General features: G+C 50.6%; 1 protein-coding gene across 1 annotated transcript in view; it reads right to left on the reverse strand.

Moving 5' to 3' along the window:
* The window catches only part of EIF3A (eukaryotic translation initiation factor 3 subunit A), a 39,573-nt gene extending 35,650 nt beyond the window's left edge, over positions 1-3,923 (reverse strand). The window contains exon 1 of the mRNA XM_056120973.1: positions 3,721-3,923. Coding sequence (XP_055976948.1) covers positions 3,721-3,769 — 49 coding nt within the window. The 5' untranslated portion in view covers positions 3,770-3,923. The remainder of the gene's footprint in view (positions 1-3,720) is intronic.
* Positions 3,924-14,958: the final 11,035 nt, after the last annotated feature.

The following is a 14,958-nucleotide window of genomic DNA, read 5'->3' on the forward strand; positions in this document are numbered from 1 at the left end:
TTGGAGGCTGGGAATGACAGCCGTAGTGCACATGCTTTGTATTTATGTGAAGTCCCAGGTTCAGTTACATGTATAAATAATACCAACAATCCTCACTAACAAATACTAATCAAATCCCTTTTCAATATTTCAAATAAGTAATCTCAGTATTAATCTTGTCATTATGGCACAAAACCATTTCCAGTTGAATCAATTTTATCACTAAAAAATGCTACTACAGAGTGACAGTGCCTACCTTACACGCCACCAACCCGGGTTCGACCCCCCCAGTATCCCATATGGTACCCTGGCCCTGCCAAAATCCCTGAACAGCAGAGTCAGGAGTAAGCCCTAAGCACTGCTCAAAATTAAAAAAAAAAAAAATCTACTAAGTAAAGCAAAAATGTAATGCAACTGAATACTTTATTGGAATTTAGTTTTTCCTCCCAGTTGCTGGTTTTGGGGTGGGGTTGGGGGTGCCTGTCTTCCCTTCCTCCCACAGGCATGCAGGTGGCCTAAAAGCCTACATACAACACTGTGGAAGGTCTTCGGCAAACTGGTGGTGATGAGGAGAGGCAGCCGGACTCCAAGACCAGCAATGTCAACGCCACTAGAAGCACACTACCTCAAGCATAGGCAATTTGTTTAGAGTCAGGGAGATAGTACAAAAGTTAATACACTTGCCTAGCACCCAGCCAAATGTTGTTGCGTCCTCAGCACACACTTGGTCCCCAGAACAGGGAGTGACCCCTGAACAGTCAGGTATGACTCAAAAAATTTAAAAACTTAGCCAAAAAAATCTAACAGCACACACACACACACACACACACACACACACACACACAAAAACCCTCCTGAAACTTTGGTAATAGATGCTTTGAAGTTTACCCTTTACATTAAGAACATCACTTCCGGGGCAGAAGAGGATAGACCAACCCAGTTCTGCCTACTGGTCCCAGAATATGAGGTGTGACCCCAGAGTACAGAGCCATGAGTGGCTCTGAGCACTGTTAGGTGTGGCCCAAACCCTCTCCCAAAGTCACTCCAGCACCAAAATGACTTATTTCTAACTCCCAATATTTTATTGAGAACTTAAATCTTACACTAATAGGTAAGCACCATCAATGTGCTTGTAACAAGGACCAATGCAAAGCTGGTCTCAGGAGGACAATGATAAAATACTAAGCTGTCCAAGAACACTTCACAGTAAGAAAACTCTCTTGCTTCAAATGGGAGACTGCAGTGGCTTAATTATCACTCCATGGGGGAAAAGCCTGTTAGGAACACATGGACTTTTCACTTCCTAAACAGTCAATCATATTTGATTCCAAAGAGCAATATTTCAAACTCTGAAATACCATGTTCCAACAAGTCAAGGCAAACCAATGCATTCTTTACAAAAATGTAGGACAAACATCCACCACGCTGACGGAGAAAAGAAAACTATGGGCAGAATGTGTTTTTAGACTGGGAACAGACTGATCAAGATAACCTGGTGGTGAAAGTGTGTCTTTACCCTATTATACAAGCAGTTCCTATGATTTACCAGAGTTTCTGGGGCTGGTAAGAACTATCACACACCAATGTCTCTGTTACAATAAAGACAGGCTCATTCTTAGATTATTATTTTTGACACAAAACACAAAAAGCTGACTCTTTTCGTGAAGTGGCGATTCCTAGTACCTCTCAATCACAATGAAGATAACCATGTGTCTAGTTCCAAAGGTTTACATCAGTCCTTCATAGTTACTAGTCTTTGTGCAAGCTAATACGTTACACAATTTACTGGCTTAATAACAACTTAAGGCCACAGGTTGTATAGTTAAGAGGCTGTTTCTGAGAGTCAGAAGCAACTAATTTGGCACACCAAACAATAATCTGGAAAAGGAATTTTGTCCAAAAGATTCTGACAGGCAGGGGTATGAGCCCACACTAAGTTTCCAAAGTTTTGGACTCTCCTACTTAAATATATTGCGATTTTATTAAGACAGATCTAAGAAGGTTCAGGATCACAAGAGTTTAGGTAAAAATGTAGAAAAACTGACACTTGCAGAGACTAAAAAAAGTTTCCTGAGGGGCCTGAGCGATAGTACAGTGGGCAGGGTGTTTGCCTTGCATGCGGGCTGACCTGGGGTCGATCCTGGCCATCCCATATGGTCCCCCAAGCACCGACAGGAGTAATTCCTGAGTGCAAAATCAGGAGTAACCCCTGCGCATCGCTGGGTGTGACCCAAAAAGCAAAAAAAAAAAAAAGTTTCTTAGGAGGGTCCTGAGCCATTTCTCTGTTCCCTCTGAGCAGGTGGTACAGAAGTTTCATCCTGAATTGCACGTCTTTTTGGTCCGATAATGGAATCAAGAGGAGCAAATACAATGGGGGGGGGGGCACTTTTTTCTTTTCGCGGGGGAACTACAAACAAAATTCCCGTTTGCAAACATAGTATCCTTTTTCTCAGCTTGCCTACTTGAACTTCTAAACTTCTGGTTATTTCCTCCTAACCAATTGTCCTCCCAAGACTCACATTCGTCTACTCCAACCCCAGAAGCCGTGAAAGATGGCAGGGCTATTGCGTCATGACCGAGAGCCGCATTTTACGAAGTTGAGACATTTATGCTCCTACGACTCCAAAGGGACGAGGAGGAAGGACGTTTCGAGACAGACAGACAGACCCCGGTGCCCGTGGGGACCCCGGGAGAGCGCTCGGGCCCGGGGGCAGAACTGCCGAATCGCCAGCAGCCATCAGGGGCGGGCACGGTGGGCAATTCTGTTTGCAGAAGACCCCTCCTCCCGCCCCACCCCACCCCCCAGAAAATAAAGCCTTTTTCTAACCCAGCCTCCACGGCGCCACCCCCCTCCCACCCGATGCCCCAAGCTCTCGCGGAAAGCACCGGGGCCGCGAGAAACGAGCGAGGGGCGGCGCTGCGGACCGCGAAAAGGAAGAACGAGGAGGGGTGAAGGGGGAAAAAAAAAAAGAATCTGCAGCCGCCGCCGCCGCCGCCTCCTCCTCCGGGCTCCGGGAGCCCCGGCCGGCGTGACCTTGGGCGGCCCAGCCCGCGGCGGGCGTCGGGGTCGCGGGGCGGGAGGCACCTGCCGGGTCTCACCGCGCCGGAACCCGCCCGGCTTCCCGGAACTCGGGCGGCGGGACGCGGGGGGTCGGGGCGGGGGGCGAGAGGCGGTGGCCGGGATGCGGGGCAGAGGTCGACCCGGAGGCGGGAGGGGCGCGGGGCGGGGGTCGCGGTGGCCCCCACCCCAGGCCGAGGCCCAAGGCCCCAGGCCCGGCTCCCGGGGCGGATCCCGGAGCGGGGTGGTCGCGGGGCCCGGAGCGGGAGCCGGCGGGAGGGCCGGTGGCGGGTGGCCGTGACGGGGACCCGGGGCGGGGGTCGCGGCGGCCCGGGGCGGGGCGCGGCGGGTGGCGGGGCCCGGGGCGGGGGCCGTCCGGCCGCGGGAGGAGGAGGAGCCGGGCCCTCGCGTGCTTTGTCCCCGGGAGGGAGCCATGTTCCTTCCGCCCCGGCGCTTCCCAGATGGCGGCGGGGCCGCGGCTCGGGGCGGGCCGAGGCGGCGCCCGCGGCCCGGAGCGCCCGGCGCGGCGCGGCGCAACCCCGGGGCCCCGCTGCCGGGGCTGCCGGGGCGGCCGGGGCGGCCGGGGCGGCGGTTCGCGGGCGCCCGCCGGTTGGGGCCTGAGGGGCCGCGGCGGCGGCGGCAGGAAGCAGGCCCGACCCCCCCACCGCCCCCCGGCGGCTCACCGTTGGCGCGCTTGAGGGCGTTCTCGGGCCTCTGGAAGTAGGCCGGCATGGTGGCGGCAGGCGCGGTTCACCCGGCGGCGGCGGCGGCCAACTCCTCGGGGGCCCGGAGAGCGGAGCCGGGGAAGCAGCGCGAGGCTCCACGCGCCGCCAGCAGACGCCCGCGCCCAGCCGGCCCGAGACGGAAAGGAAAGACCACGTGACCGCGCGCCGCGCCGCGCCGCCGCCGCCCGGGCCCCGGATGCAGGGGGCGGGGCCGCCGCCCTCGCCCCGCCCCTCCGCGGCGCGCAGGCGCGCTGGCGTCACGCGCGGCGGCTGACGTGGCGGCGGCGGCGGCGGCGGCGGCGGCGCGGGTCCTTGCAGCTCCCGCGAGCCTCCGCCGCGGGCACGTTGGGCGACGGGGATCCCGGTCACTGTCTCCGCGGTAGTGGGGCTGGGGAGTGTGAAGTCGGGGTCCGAGCGTCCGCCCGGAGGTCAGGCGGGCGTCCGCGCCGTCGCGTCTTTTCCCGCGAGCAGTGCGGCCCGGGTCCCGCCTGCCCCGGCCGGAAGGACCTGGCGGGGATCCGGGGAAAGACCGAATTTAGCCGCTGCCCGAAAGGGGCCGGGGAAGGGCGACGTGACCTGGGGGGGATGGGGTGTGCACGCCCTGCTCTGCCGGCTGCTTAACCTCGCTGCTCGCTGCGGGTGGGAAACCCAGCTCGGAAATTGTCAGAGGGGGAGGGGTGTGACATCGCCCCGCCCCCCCAGAAAGCGCCTTTGGACCCAGAAAAACTCAAGGTGGGCACCGCAGTCCTACTGAGAGCGAAAGCCCCGCTGCAGAAGGGAGTTGCATCATACTTGCGAATGCCTGGGCGTGCGCTTGCACAGACCTCTAAGCCTTTGAATAAAAGGAGTGTTGGTGGGAAGAAATAAAGTATCAAGCCCTGTTGCTGCAGACTTTTTGCTGGTGCAGGGGAAGGCAACCGCTGTACTGAGCCATAGATCTGATCTTTTATTTTTAACAATTGCAAAGAGCAAATTACACCTAGAAGTTGAAAGCTATCTGATTCAAAGCTAATTACTTAAGTCCTGGATCTGCAATAAAGATGAATTTAGGAGAAAATACAGCCAGCAACAGTGGGAAAATAAAATTTGTGACGCATCTTATAATGCTAGATGGAATATGTGAGTTCAGAGTTCTTCAGTAATGCAGGAGCACATAATATACACTGAGATTGCCCCCCACTTCCCTAACCCCTCACCCCAAACATTTTCTTACTTAAACTTATCAGTTAAGGGTAGAAGAGAGCTCAATGAGCTGGATGGCATTGAGGAAGGCCTGGTTCGTCCCTGTCACCACATGGTCCTGAGTACCTCCCATACCCGGGGTGAACCCTGAGTGAGCACCAATGGCCCATGACCCCAAAACAGATAAAGGCCCTCCCGTTGATCGTCGATTTGCTCGAGCGGGCCCAGTAACGTCTCCATTGGAGACTTTGTTGTTACTGTGTCTGGCATATCGAATACTCTCGGTAGCTTGCCGGGCTCTCCGAGAGGGGCGGAGGAATCGAACTCGGGTCGGCCATGTTGGCCGCGTGTAAGGCAGACGCCCTACCTGCTGTGCTATCGCTCCACCCCAAAACAGATAAAATTGATAATGTATCATAAGGAAGTTTGGGAAGCTGAAGAGATAGTACAGGGGGCAAGGTGCTTGCCATGAGCCCAGCCAACAGGGGCTCAATTATGGCACAAAATATAGTTCCCGGCCTTTCTGGCTCCTGATCAAGCTGCTTAACAGCCATGATTCCAGAGACTCAGGAGTAAATCTCGGAACCCAGCAGGTTTTGGCAGAAATCCCTCCAGATTTAAGTGTTAAAATTTTGGAATTTCAAAATTGCGCGGCCACTACGGCAGCCACTCAACATCATATGTTATTCATAATCAGCAATGGAAAACAAATTGTCTACTGTTGCCTTTTCAGCAGATCTGAGTGTTGGGGTAAAATCTCAAATAATAATTGTGGGTCTGGTGTCAAAATATTGAATGTGATCAAAGTAGAGAGAGAGTAATGTGGAAATCATCTGCCCCACAGGTAGGGGGAGGGTGTGGGATGGGGGTATACTGGGTTGTTGGGGGTGGAGAATGGGCACTGGTGAAGGGATGAGTGTTTCATTGTGTGACCGAGACTTAAACCCAAAAGCTTTGTAACTGCTCTCACGGTGATTCCATAAATAAAATTATAAAAAATGAAAAAAAAAAGGTGGAGTTCATGCACAATTCAATCAGCTAATCAGTGACTGAATAAATAGCAGTACTCCTACAATAAAATATATATGTATGGTTTCCAAGGGCCAGGAAGATTGTTCCATAGTTTGAAGCCTGCTTCATGACGGGGGAGGGGGGTTTGCAGGGAGGAAGGCAGCTATAATAGAGAAGGGATCTGTTGGGATAGGCGATGTGTGCTGAAAGTAGATAAAGGACCAAATATGATAACCTCTCAGTATCTGTATTGCAAACCATAATGCTCAAAAATAGAGAGTATGGGGAATCATGTCTGCCATGGAGGCAGGGGGAAGGTGGGAAATTCTGGTATACTGGGGATATGGTGTTGAGGAATGTGCACTAGTGGAGGGATGGGTGTTTGACCATTGTGTGCTTGTAACTCAAACATGAAAGCTTGTAACTATATCTCACAGTGATTCAATAAAACTAAAAAAAAAATTTTAAATATATGGTACCTGGAGCCCCACCAGAAGTGACCCCTGAACATTGCCAGATGTGCTTCCCCCCCAAAAAAAAGACATTTGGATTGCAAAGTGCAGATATAGACCCCCTCCCCAAACCACAACTTCTAAGGAAGTTTGCTGTAAAATTAATTTCAGTTCACCTTCTAAATGCCTAAACTTCTTTATACGTATGAACTTAACATCACTCAAAGGAGAGCCAGACAGGGATGGGCCATAAGTACTGAGAAGCTGAAGGAACTGTTTTATAGGGCAGGATCAAGAGACTCCTTTATGTATGTAATAATTAAGTCAGAGTTACAGAGCTACACCTGAGCAAACAAGCTTTTAAGTGCTGGAGATAGGAAACGAGTTAGTAGGTCATGGAGCCGTGTAGCAATTAAAAAAGGAAACCTGGCCTAAATAGAAGAAAAAACTTCAGGGCCCCAGTGATAGTGCAGCAAGGAGGGCATTTGCCTTGCACAGGGCTGACTGGGTACGGTCTCCAGCATCCCACATGGTCCCCAGAGGTGCCAGGAGTGATTTCTGAGTGCAGAGCCTGGAGTGACCCCTGAGCACGGTCACATATGCCCTCACCACCACCCGGAAAAAGAGAAGAAAAAGCTTTCCAACACCCTCACATTGCCACACACGTGGCTCAAGTGGTCACATGACCCCTGTTTATTACCCATTATTTGTGGGACCTACAAATTTGGTTTGTGTTTGTTTAGGTTTAGCGGCCAGACCCTGCCTCAGGGGCTACTCCTGGCAATGTTGAGAGATCCGTGTAGTGCCAGGAATAGATCCTGGACCTACTGCATGTAAAGCATGCACTTCAGTCCATCGGCGTATCTCTGGCCATTTGTTTTGGTTGCCTTGAGTTGTTTTTTCAGACTTAAAAAATTTGGAGGTAGAGTGGTTCGGTGTTGCCAGCAGGTCAACCTGTACCCACGGGGTGAGTGCATCAACAGCCTGATGGTGCCTTCAGTCTTCCTGATTCCCCCAAAATTGCCACTGCGCCTCTGGCCAGACCCAAACAACTTGGGACCAAGTTTCCCAAGAAATTAAACGGCCAAAAGTTAGGAAAGCCACACCCTCAAACCACCTCCTCAAACCACCTCAGCTATACAAGCTCATTTATTCGCCTTGCTTTAGAGACCCATAAATAAATCTTGAAAGAGATCAAGAGTTACAGTTAATCTTGGACCCGAGCATGAATGAACAGACCAAGGTAAATCAGAGGGGTGTGGGTCAGCCTGATGCCTGCCCAAGCAGAGCCTCTGGCAGCCACTTGCATAATCCAAAAACACCGCCATGCCCCCGATCAGACTCCACCATCTCAGGACAGCCCTCACTGAGATATAATCTGCTAAAAATTCGGGTTAACAGGTTTGTGACTAAAATCTCCAAGCTCTTTCAGGGTCGGGATGGGCTACCTTCCACCACCTCCCTGTACTTCCAGAAGCCTCTGCAGTCACGACCACACCCCTAAACTGCCACCCAGTTTAAAAACTACTCGAGGGCTGGAGCGATAGCACAGCAGGAAGGGTGTTTGCCTTGCACGCGGCCGACCTGGGTTCGATTCCCAGCATCCCATATGGTCCCCCAAGCACCGCCAGGAATAATTTCTGGGTGCAGAGCCAGGAGTAACCCTTGTGCATCGCCGGGTGTGACCCCCCAAAAAAGCTACTCCAGCCTTATCTTCCCGATAAAAATAATGGACGCCCTAAACAAACACAATGACCTTTTCATACCTGTATTGCACATAATGCACAAAAGGAGAGAGAAAAAGAAGAAAAATGCCTGTCACAGAGGCGAGGGGAGTGGGGGGTTGGGGGATGGTGGGAAGGAAACGGGACATTGGTGGTGGGAAGTGTAGGCTGGTGGAGGGATAGATGTTGGATCATTGTATGACTGAAACCCAAAAATGAACAGCTTCGTAATAGTCTATGTCACGGATAGCCAATTAAAAAAAAACAATAAAATAAAAAATAAATTTGGAGGTAGAATGAAATCCAGTATCTACATCTTGATTCTTTACCTCTCAAGTCAAAGTACTGGAAGTATTTGGTAAAATAGCTAAAGACTGATTAAATGCAACAAATCCAACTATTTAAAGTTGTGGTATCAGGGGCTGGAGAAATAGCACAGCGGGTAGGGCGTTTGCCTTGCACGCGGCCGACCCAGGTTCGATTCCCAGCATCCCATATGGTCCCCTGAGCACCACCAGGGGTAAATCCTGAGTGTAGAGCCAGGAGTGACCCCTGTGCATCATCGGGTGTCACCCAAAAAGCAAAAAAATTAAAAAAATAAAGTGTGGTATCATCTTTATGAATGAGTAAAGGTATAGTATCACTCCCAGAGTAAATTTCCCCGTTAAGAGCCAGAGAGATAGTAAAGTGGACAAGGTACTAGTCATTCATACAAACCGCCCAGGCTGTGTAACTGGTACCTCAGAAGATTCCCCAAACCCCACCAGGAGTGATCCCTGAGAAGCATCAGGAGTAAGCCTGGAGTACAGCTGGGTGTGGCCCAGAAAGAAACAAAAATTCGTAATAAATTCAAGCAACAGATATTCAGTACCAGTTAGCAGGCTAAATGTTAGATGCTGGGGAGAGAAGAAGGAAGATGCCTGCTTTCAAGGAGTAGATGATTCACCAGTGAAGAAAGACGGGCACACAATGAACAGACAAGATACTATCTATTCTGGGCCAAGAGAAATGTCTAATTACTGCTGCTGGTTAATGCTCACTTAGTAGAAAGCATGCAAAACTGTATATGCTAGAAACTAATTTAGAAAGCGTTAAGAAGGGACCAGGCTAGTGAATATTTTATTCCTGGTCAAGCCAATGGTACAACATGACTAGATAATTTCTCTAATACAATGTTTTCCTGAGTTCCCCACCACCAACCACCACAGTAGCCTCCAACCCCCCCCCACCCCATTGAGTGGGAAAAAATAATTAGGAATGCAAGAAAACACTATATAATACATATTTGCAACATAATATCTTGCAGCTTAAAAAAACCTGAAAACTGAAGGGGTAAGCATGTTGCTCTCCACTCACCCAGACTTGATCCCAGGGTACACATATGTTCCCCTAGTCCTAGCAGGACTGATCCCTGAGCACAGAGCCAGGAGTAAGCCCTGAGCATCCCCTAATCCCCCAAAAGTAACATGTTGCAGCTGGAGAAATAGAAGAGCAGGTAAGGCATTTGCTTCACAAGCAACAGTCCTTGACTCGATCCAGGGCCCCTCATGTGGTCCCCCAAGCCCTGAGCACAGCCAGGTATGAACCCAAAAACTAAAGAAACAATCGTAACATGTTTTACAATTTCTGAACTGTTCTGCCATTTTCTTTACAGATAAAGGTATTTAGAAGGGCCGGTCAATTTCTGCTGCCAGCTAATGCTCAGGGTGATGCTTTCATTCCTCCAGCCCTTAGCAAAGGTATGCTGCAGGCTGGCAGGAGAGGGAAGCCCATAGCAGTGATCACACTCATCTTGTCTTCTTGGAAACTGCAGTATAGGGAGAGGAAGACCTCAGTAACCAGAACTCCGGGGGGGAGAGATGCAGTTCCACTGCCCTATCCAGCCTTCATGGTCCCTCCAGTCCTTTCCCACCTGTTCTTGTGCCATAAACAGCCCACTCTCACTTCCAGCCAACAGTGCCCAGGACTCAGTCCTGGTGGTTCTTAGAGAACTGGCCGTATGTAGTGCTGAGGATCACGCTAAGGTCGTGTGCACCTTAACCCCTGTTTTATCCTTCCAGACCTGGTAACAACCAGTTTCTTTTCCAGGTTAATTTTCCAGATTCTGGGATCAAAGGGATAGTACAGGGGGCTGGAGCGATAGCACAGAGGGTAGGGCGTTTGCCCTGCATGCAACCGACCTGGGTTTGATTCCCAGCATCCTGTATGGTTCCCCGAGCACCGCCAGGAGTAATTCCTGAGTGCATGAGCCAGGAGTAGCCCCTGTGCATTGCCAGATGTGACCCAAAAAGAAAAAAGAAAAGGATAGTACAGCGGTCAAGACACTTGCCTTGCTGCAATTGACAAGGGTTCAATCCCCAGCTTCCCAAATGGTTCCCTGAGCCCTGCCAGGAGTGAGCCCCGAGCACAGAGCTAGGTATCAACCCTGAGCACCACTGGGTATGGGGGAGGGGAGGAATGATAGTTGAACGTTGGAAGTGTTGGGTTATTCATTTAGAAGTTTGAGGATGCTTTTATGACTAGAAATATGCTATAGAAATTAACTCGTCTATTAACTTATCACCACTATTATTATATGTTGCCTTGCTTAAAATTGTGGTTTCCGAGCTAAGAGCTATAGTACAATGTGCAAGCCACTTGCCTTGCACACAGCCAACCCCTGTTAGATCCCCAGCACTGCATATGATCTCCTGAGCACTGCCAGGAGTGATCACTAAGCACCCCTAAGTTTGGGCCAAAAATATGAATAAATTAATATTGTAATTTTAAATAATATGTCTATGATAGGGGTGTGATGATTTATTGTATGTATTGTTTTCTATATATATGATAAAAATAGTAAATTAGAGATTAATGATGGTTAGCACGGTGGTAGGGTGTTTGCCTTGTGCGTGGCCAGCCAGGCCGAGCCAGGGTCAGTTCCTCCACCCCTCTCAGAGAGCCCGGCAAACAACTGAGAGTATCTCGCCCTCACAACAAAGCCTGGCAAGCTACCCATGATGTATTGGATATGCCAAACACATAACAACAAGTCTCACAATGGAGACGTTACTGGGCCCGCTCGAGCAACTCGATGAACAATGGGAGGACAGTGCTACAGTACATATATAATAAAATACGATTACACATTATATACTAACAATAATAAGTAGAATATTTTAAAGTGATCTAGGTCAGCTAAAGAGAGCACAAAGGGATGAGTGCCTGCTTTACGGTTGGGAGACTTTGGTACCAAACGGTCCCCTGAGCGTTTTGGAGAGGGACCCTGAGCTCAGAGCTGGGAATAAGCCCTGAGTACTGTCGGGTATTGCCCCCAAACCAAGGAGCCCCTGGGATGACTCACAGTGACTAGAGTCACCTGCCTTCCAAGCTGAGGCCGAGAGCTCAATCTCTGACGACACGCACATGTGTAGAGCATGGTCTCGGCAGCTCTGCTCTCTAAGACCCCTGACTGGAGCCAGAGAGATGGTACAAAGGCTAAGGCACTTGCCTCGCATGCTGCTGCAGTCACGACCGTGGTTCGAATCCTGGCATGGCATATTCCCTTGGAGCACTGCCAGGTGTGGCTCCTAGCACAGACCCAGGAGTGGCCCCCGAGCACCGCCAGTTGGGTCCCCACATACACGCTTAAAGAAAAGACCTGCAGTGCACACAAAAGAGTGTGAAGTTTTGACTGCAGCTAAAGTTTGCAATCCCAGGCTGGACCGGTAGCATGGCGGGTAGGGCGTTTGCCTTGCACACGGCTGACCCGGGTTCAATTCCCAGCATCCCATATGGTCCCTCGAGGACAGCCAGGAGTGATTCCTGAGTGCAGAACCAGGAGTAACCCTTGAGCATTGCCGGATGTGACCCAAAGAGCAAAATAAATAAATAAATAAATAAATAAAAGGTTTGCAACCCCCAGCAGGCACCTCAGCTAAAGATGTGTGAGCACTGTGGCCGGGAGTATGATCCCCAGCACGCACACTGGGAGCACCACAGCAACGCTTGACAAGCAGCACTGCAACCAGAATGTGTGAGAGCACCGGAACTGAAGGAGACCGGGCCTTGGCAAACACATGGCCAAGCATCACGGCCAAAAGAAACACAGCCTCCAGGGGCTGTAATGATCATACAGCAAGGAAGGCATTTTCCTTGCTCACAGCCAAGCTGGGTTCAATCCCCAGCACCCCATATGGTCCCCTGAGCACCACCGGGAGTGACTCCTAAGTACAGAGCCAGGAATAGAAACAGACTCTGAGGACCATCAAGTGTGGCAAAAAAAAAAAGAAAAAAGAAAAAAAAAAGCAAAAAACAAAGAAATGCAGCCCCTGGTGAGCATCCAATGATGAGCAGCACAGAAGGCGGGACTGCCTGCCCTTGATAATCGCCGCAGCGGCACAAAGAAAATGGGGGAAGTCAAGAGAAAGTAACAACCCCAGCACCACAGGGTTTGGTCCCAATTACTTTGGGGGATATTTGAGGGGGTCACACCCAGCGATGCTCAGAGGTTACTCCTGGCTCATGCACTCAGAAATTACTCCTGGCAGTGCTCAGGGACCATATGGGATGTTGGGGACCGAACCTGGGTTGGCCTCATGCAAGGCAAACGCCCTACCCTCTGTACCCAATTTTTTTTGTTTTTTGTTTTTTTTTTTAATTAGTGAATCACCGTGAGGTACAGTTATAGACTTACAGACTTTCGTGTTTACATTTCAGTCATACAATGATCAAGGACCCATCCCTCCACCAGTGCCCTTTTTCCACCACCAATGATCCCAGTATCCCCCAACCCCCACCCCACCTCTGTGGCAGGGCATTCCCTTTTGCTCTCATTTTCCTTTTGGGTATTGCAGTTTGCAGTAGAGGCACTAAGTGGCCATTGTGTTTGATCTATAGCCTACATTTGGCAAGCATCTCCCAACCCAACAGGTCCTCCAAACACCCTTTACTTGGTGTTCCCTGCTCTATCTGAGCTGCCTTTTCCCCCAGCATTTGAGGCCGGCTCCCAAGTCTTGGAGTAAACCTCCTGGTCCTTATGTCTACTATTCTTGGGTGTTAGTCTCCCATTCTGACACCTTATTGTACCCAAATTTTTGAAAAGAATAAAAGACAAAATAGAAAAATTCAAATGATGAATGTAATGAAAATTACATGAATCATCTCGAAATATCTTTGTTCATGACTTTTTTTGTGTTGAGCACCATACCCAAGAGTGCTCAGGTCTTACTCCTGGCCATGGGCTCAGGGATCATCCTCCTGGTGCTTCAGGGCCCATATTGGGTGCCCAGGATCAAATCCAGGTCTGCCTAATAGAAGCCAAGTGCCCTCAGCTCTATGCTGTTTCTCTGGCCCCTGTGTGTGACATTTTTTGGGTCACAGTTCAGGAAGCAAACCTAGGAAAGTGAAGATAAGCCAGGGGCCACTGTCGTTCTGCACAGATGGAGCTCAGAGAGAAAGACCCTGTTTGTGTTTGCCCTGGCTGCATCCCGTACTGCGGAAGCCAGGCAGACCCAAGCTGAAGTGCTCTCGAATGTGCTGGAGAGAAGAGTGTGTGGCTGCCCACATGAACAGTTGGCAGCCTATAACGTAAAACAACTTCCTGCTCTGCTTGTGTGGACATTTAAAAATTCAACAGGGTCTGGAGTTATAACACAGCGGGTAGGGCGTTTGCCTTGCACACGGCTGACCCGGGTTCAATTCCCAGCATCCCATACGGTCCCCTGAGCACCACCAGGAGTAACTCCTGAGTGTAGAGCCAAAAGTAACCCCTGTGCATCACCGGGTGTGACCCAAAAAGCAAAAAAAAAGAAAAAAGAAGAAGAAAATAAAAATCCAACAATGTGTGTCTTCTTTAATTATAGCGTATTTGCCAGCTACACAGAGTTCTAAATGTACCTAGGTCTTTGGCACACAAAGATGAAAGAAAAAAATAACCAATGATTCTCTTTGCACTGGTTCTGAACGGCCAGTGTTTACTGCCGATTTCCGATGCTAGCACCCCTCTTTCTCCCCTCCCCCCACCTTCAACTAACTAACACCTGCTAATAATCTGAGCCTTGGCTGTAAAACCTTTCCTGCAGTCAGGAAAGTTAGTCCAGACCTAGTTGCCCTTTGGTCTGTGCCACTATTGATTCTTTTTCTGTTTTGTTTTTGTTTTTCGTTTTTGGATCACACCAGGCTGTGTTTAAGGGCTGCTGTGCCCAGTGGGCTCAGGGGACCGTACGGGATGCCAGGAATGGAAACCCCAGACTGGCCACATACAAGGCAAAACACCCTACTCTCCGCATTATCGCTCAGGCCCCTGTGCCGTCCTGGATTCTATCACTTGCGTGCTCTGCTGCCCCTGAAATGCAACCAAGGGGAGACCGGATCCCCACTAACCTGGGGCCTGGAGAAAGAGGGGTCAATGCTCGACTGACTCTTCCCATTAACGCCTTCCAGAACATTCTCTCTCTTTCTTCACCTCGCACCATCGGACTCCAACCCCTGGTCAAATCCATTGTGCCTCCTTTGCAGCCTCAAATGACTGGGGGAAAAAAATGTGCAGCTACATTGACAAGTACCACCTTCAGCCATAAGCCCCCACGAGCATCTCTGTCCATCTGGCCCTGTCACTGCACTTCTCAACCCCCACCCCCACCCCTGTCAGACCGTTCTCTTGCTCCAGGCCTTTACTCTCAGCAGGTGGCCTCGCCCAGCACCAATACCCCTCTGGAGCAGCTAGAAGAGGACCTGGGTTTCTGGCCATCTCCCCGCCCACCTGCATCTATGCCCGAGGACTCTGCCTGTCTCCTGGTCCTGTCGCTCAGATGCCTGTAGAGGCCAGCCCCCATCCCTGCCAGCTC

This window comes from Sorex fumeus, unplaced genomic scaffold, assembly GCF_029834395.1.
Source record: "Sorex fumeus unplaced genomic scaffold, SorFum_2.1 ptg000043l, whole genome shotgun sequence".
Taxonomy (NCBI): Eukaryota; Metazoa; Chordata; class Mammalia; order Eulipotyphla; family Soricidae; genus Sorex; species Sorex fumeus.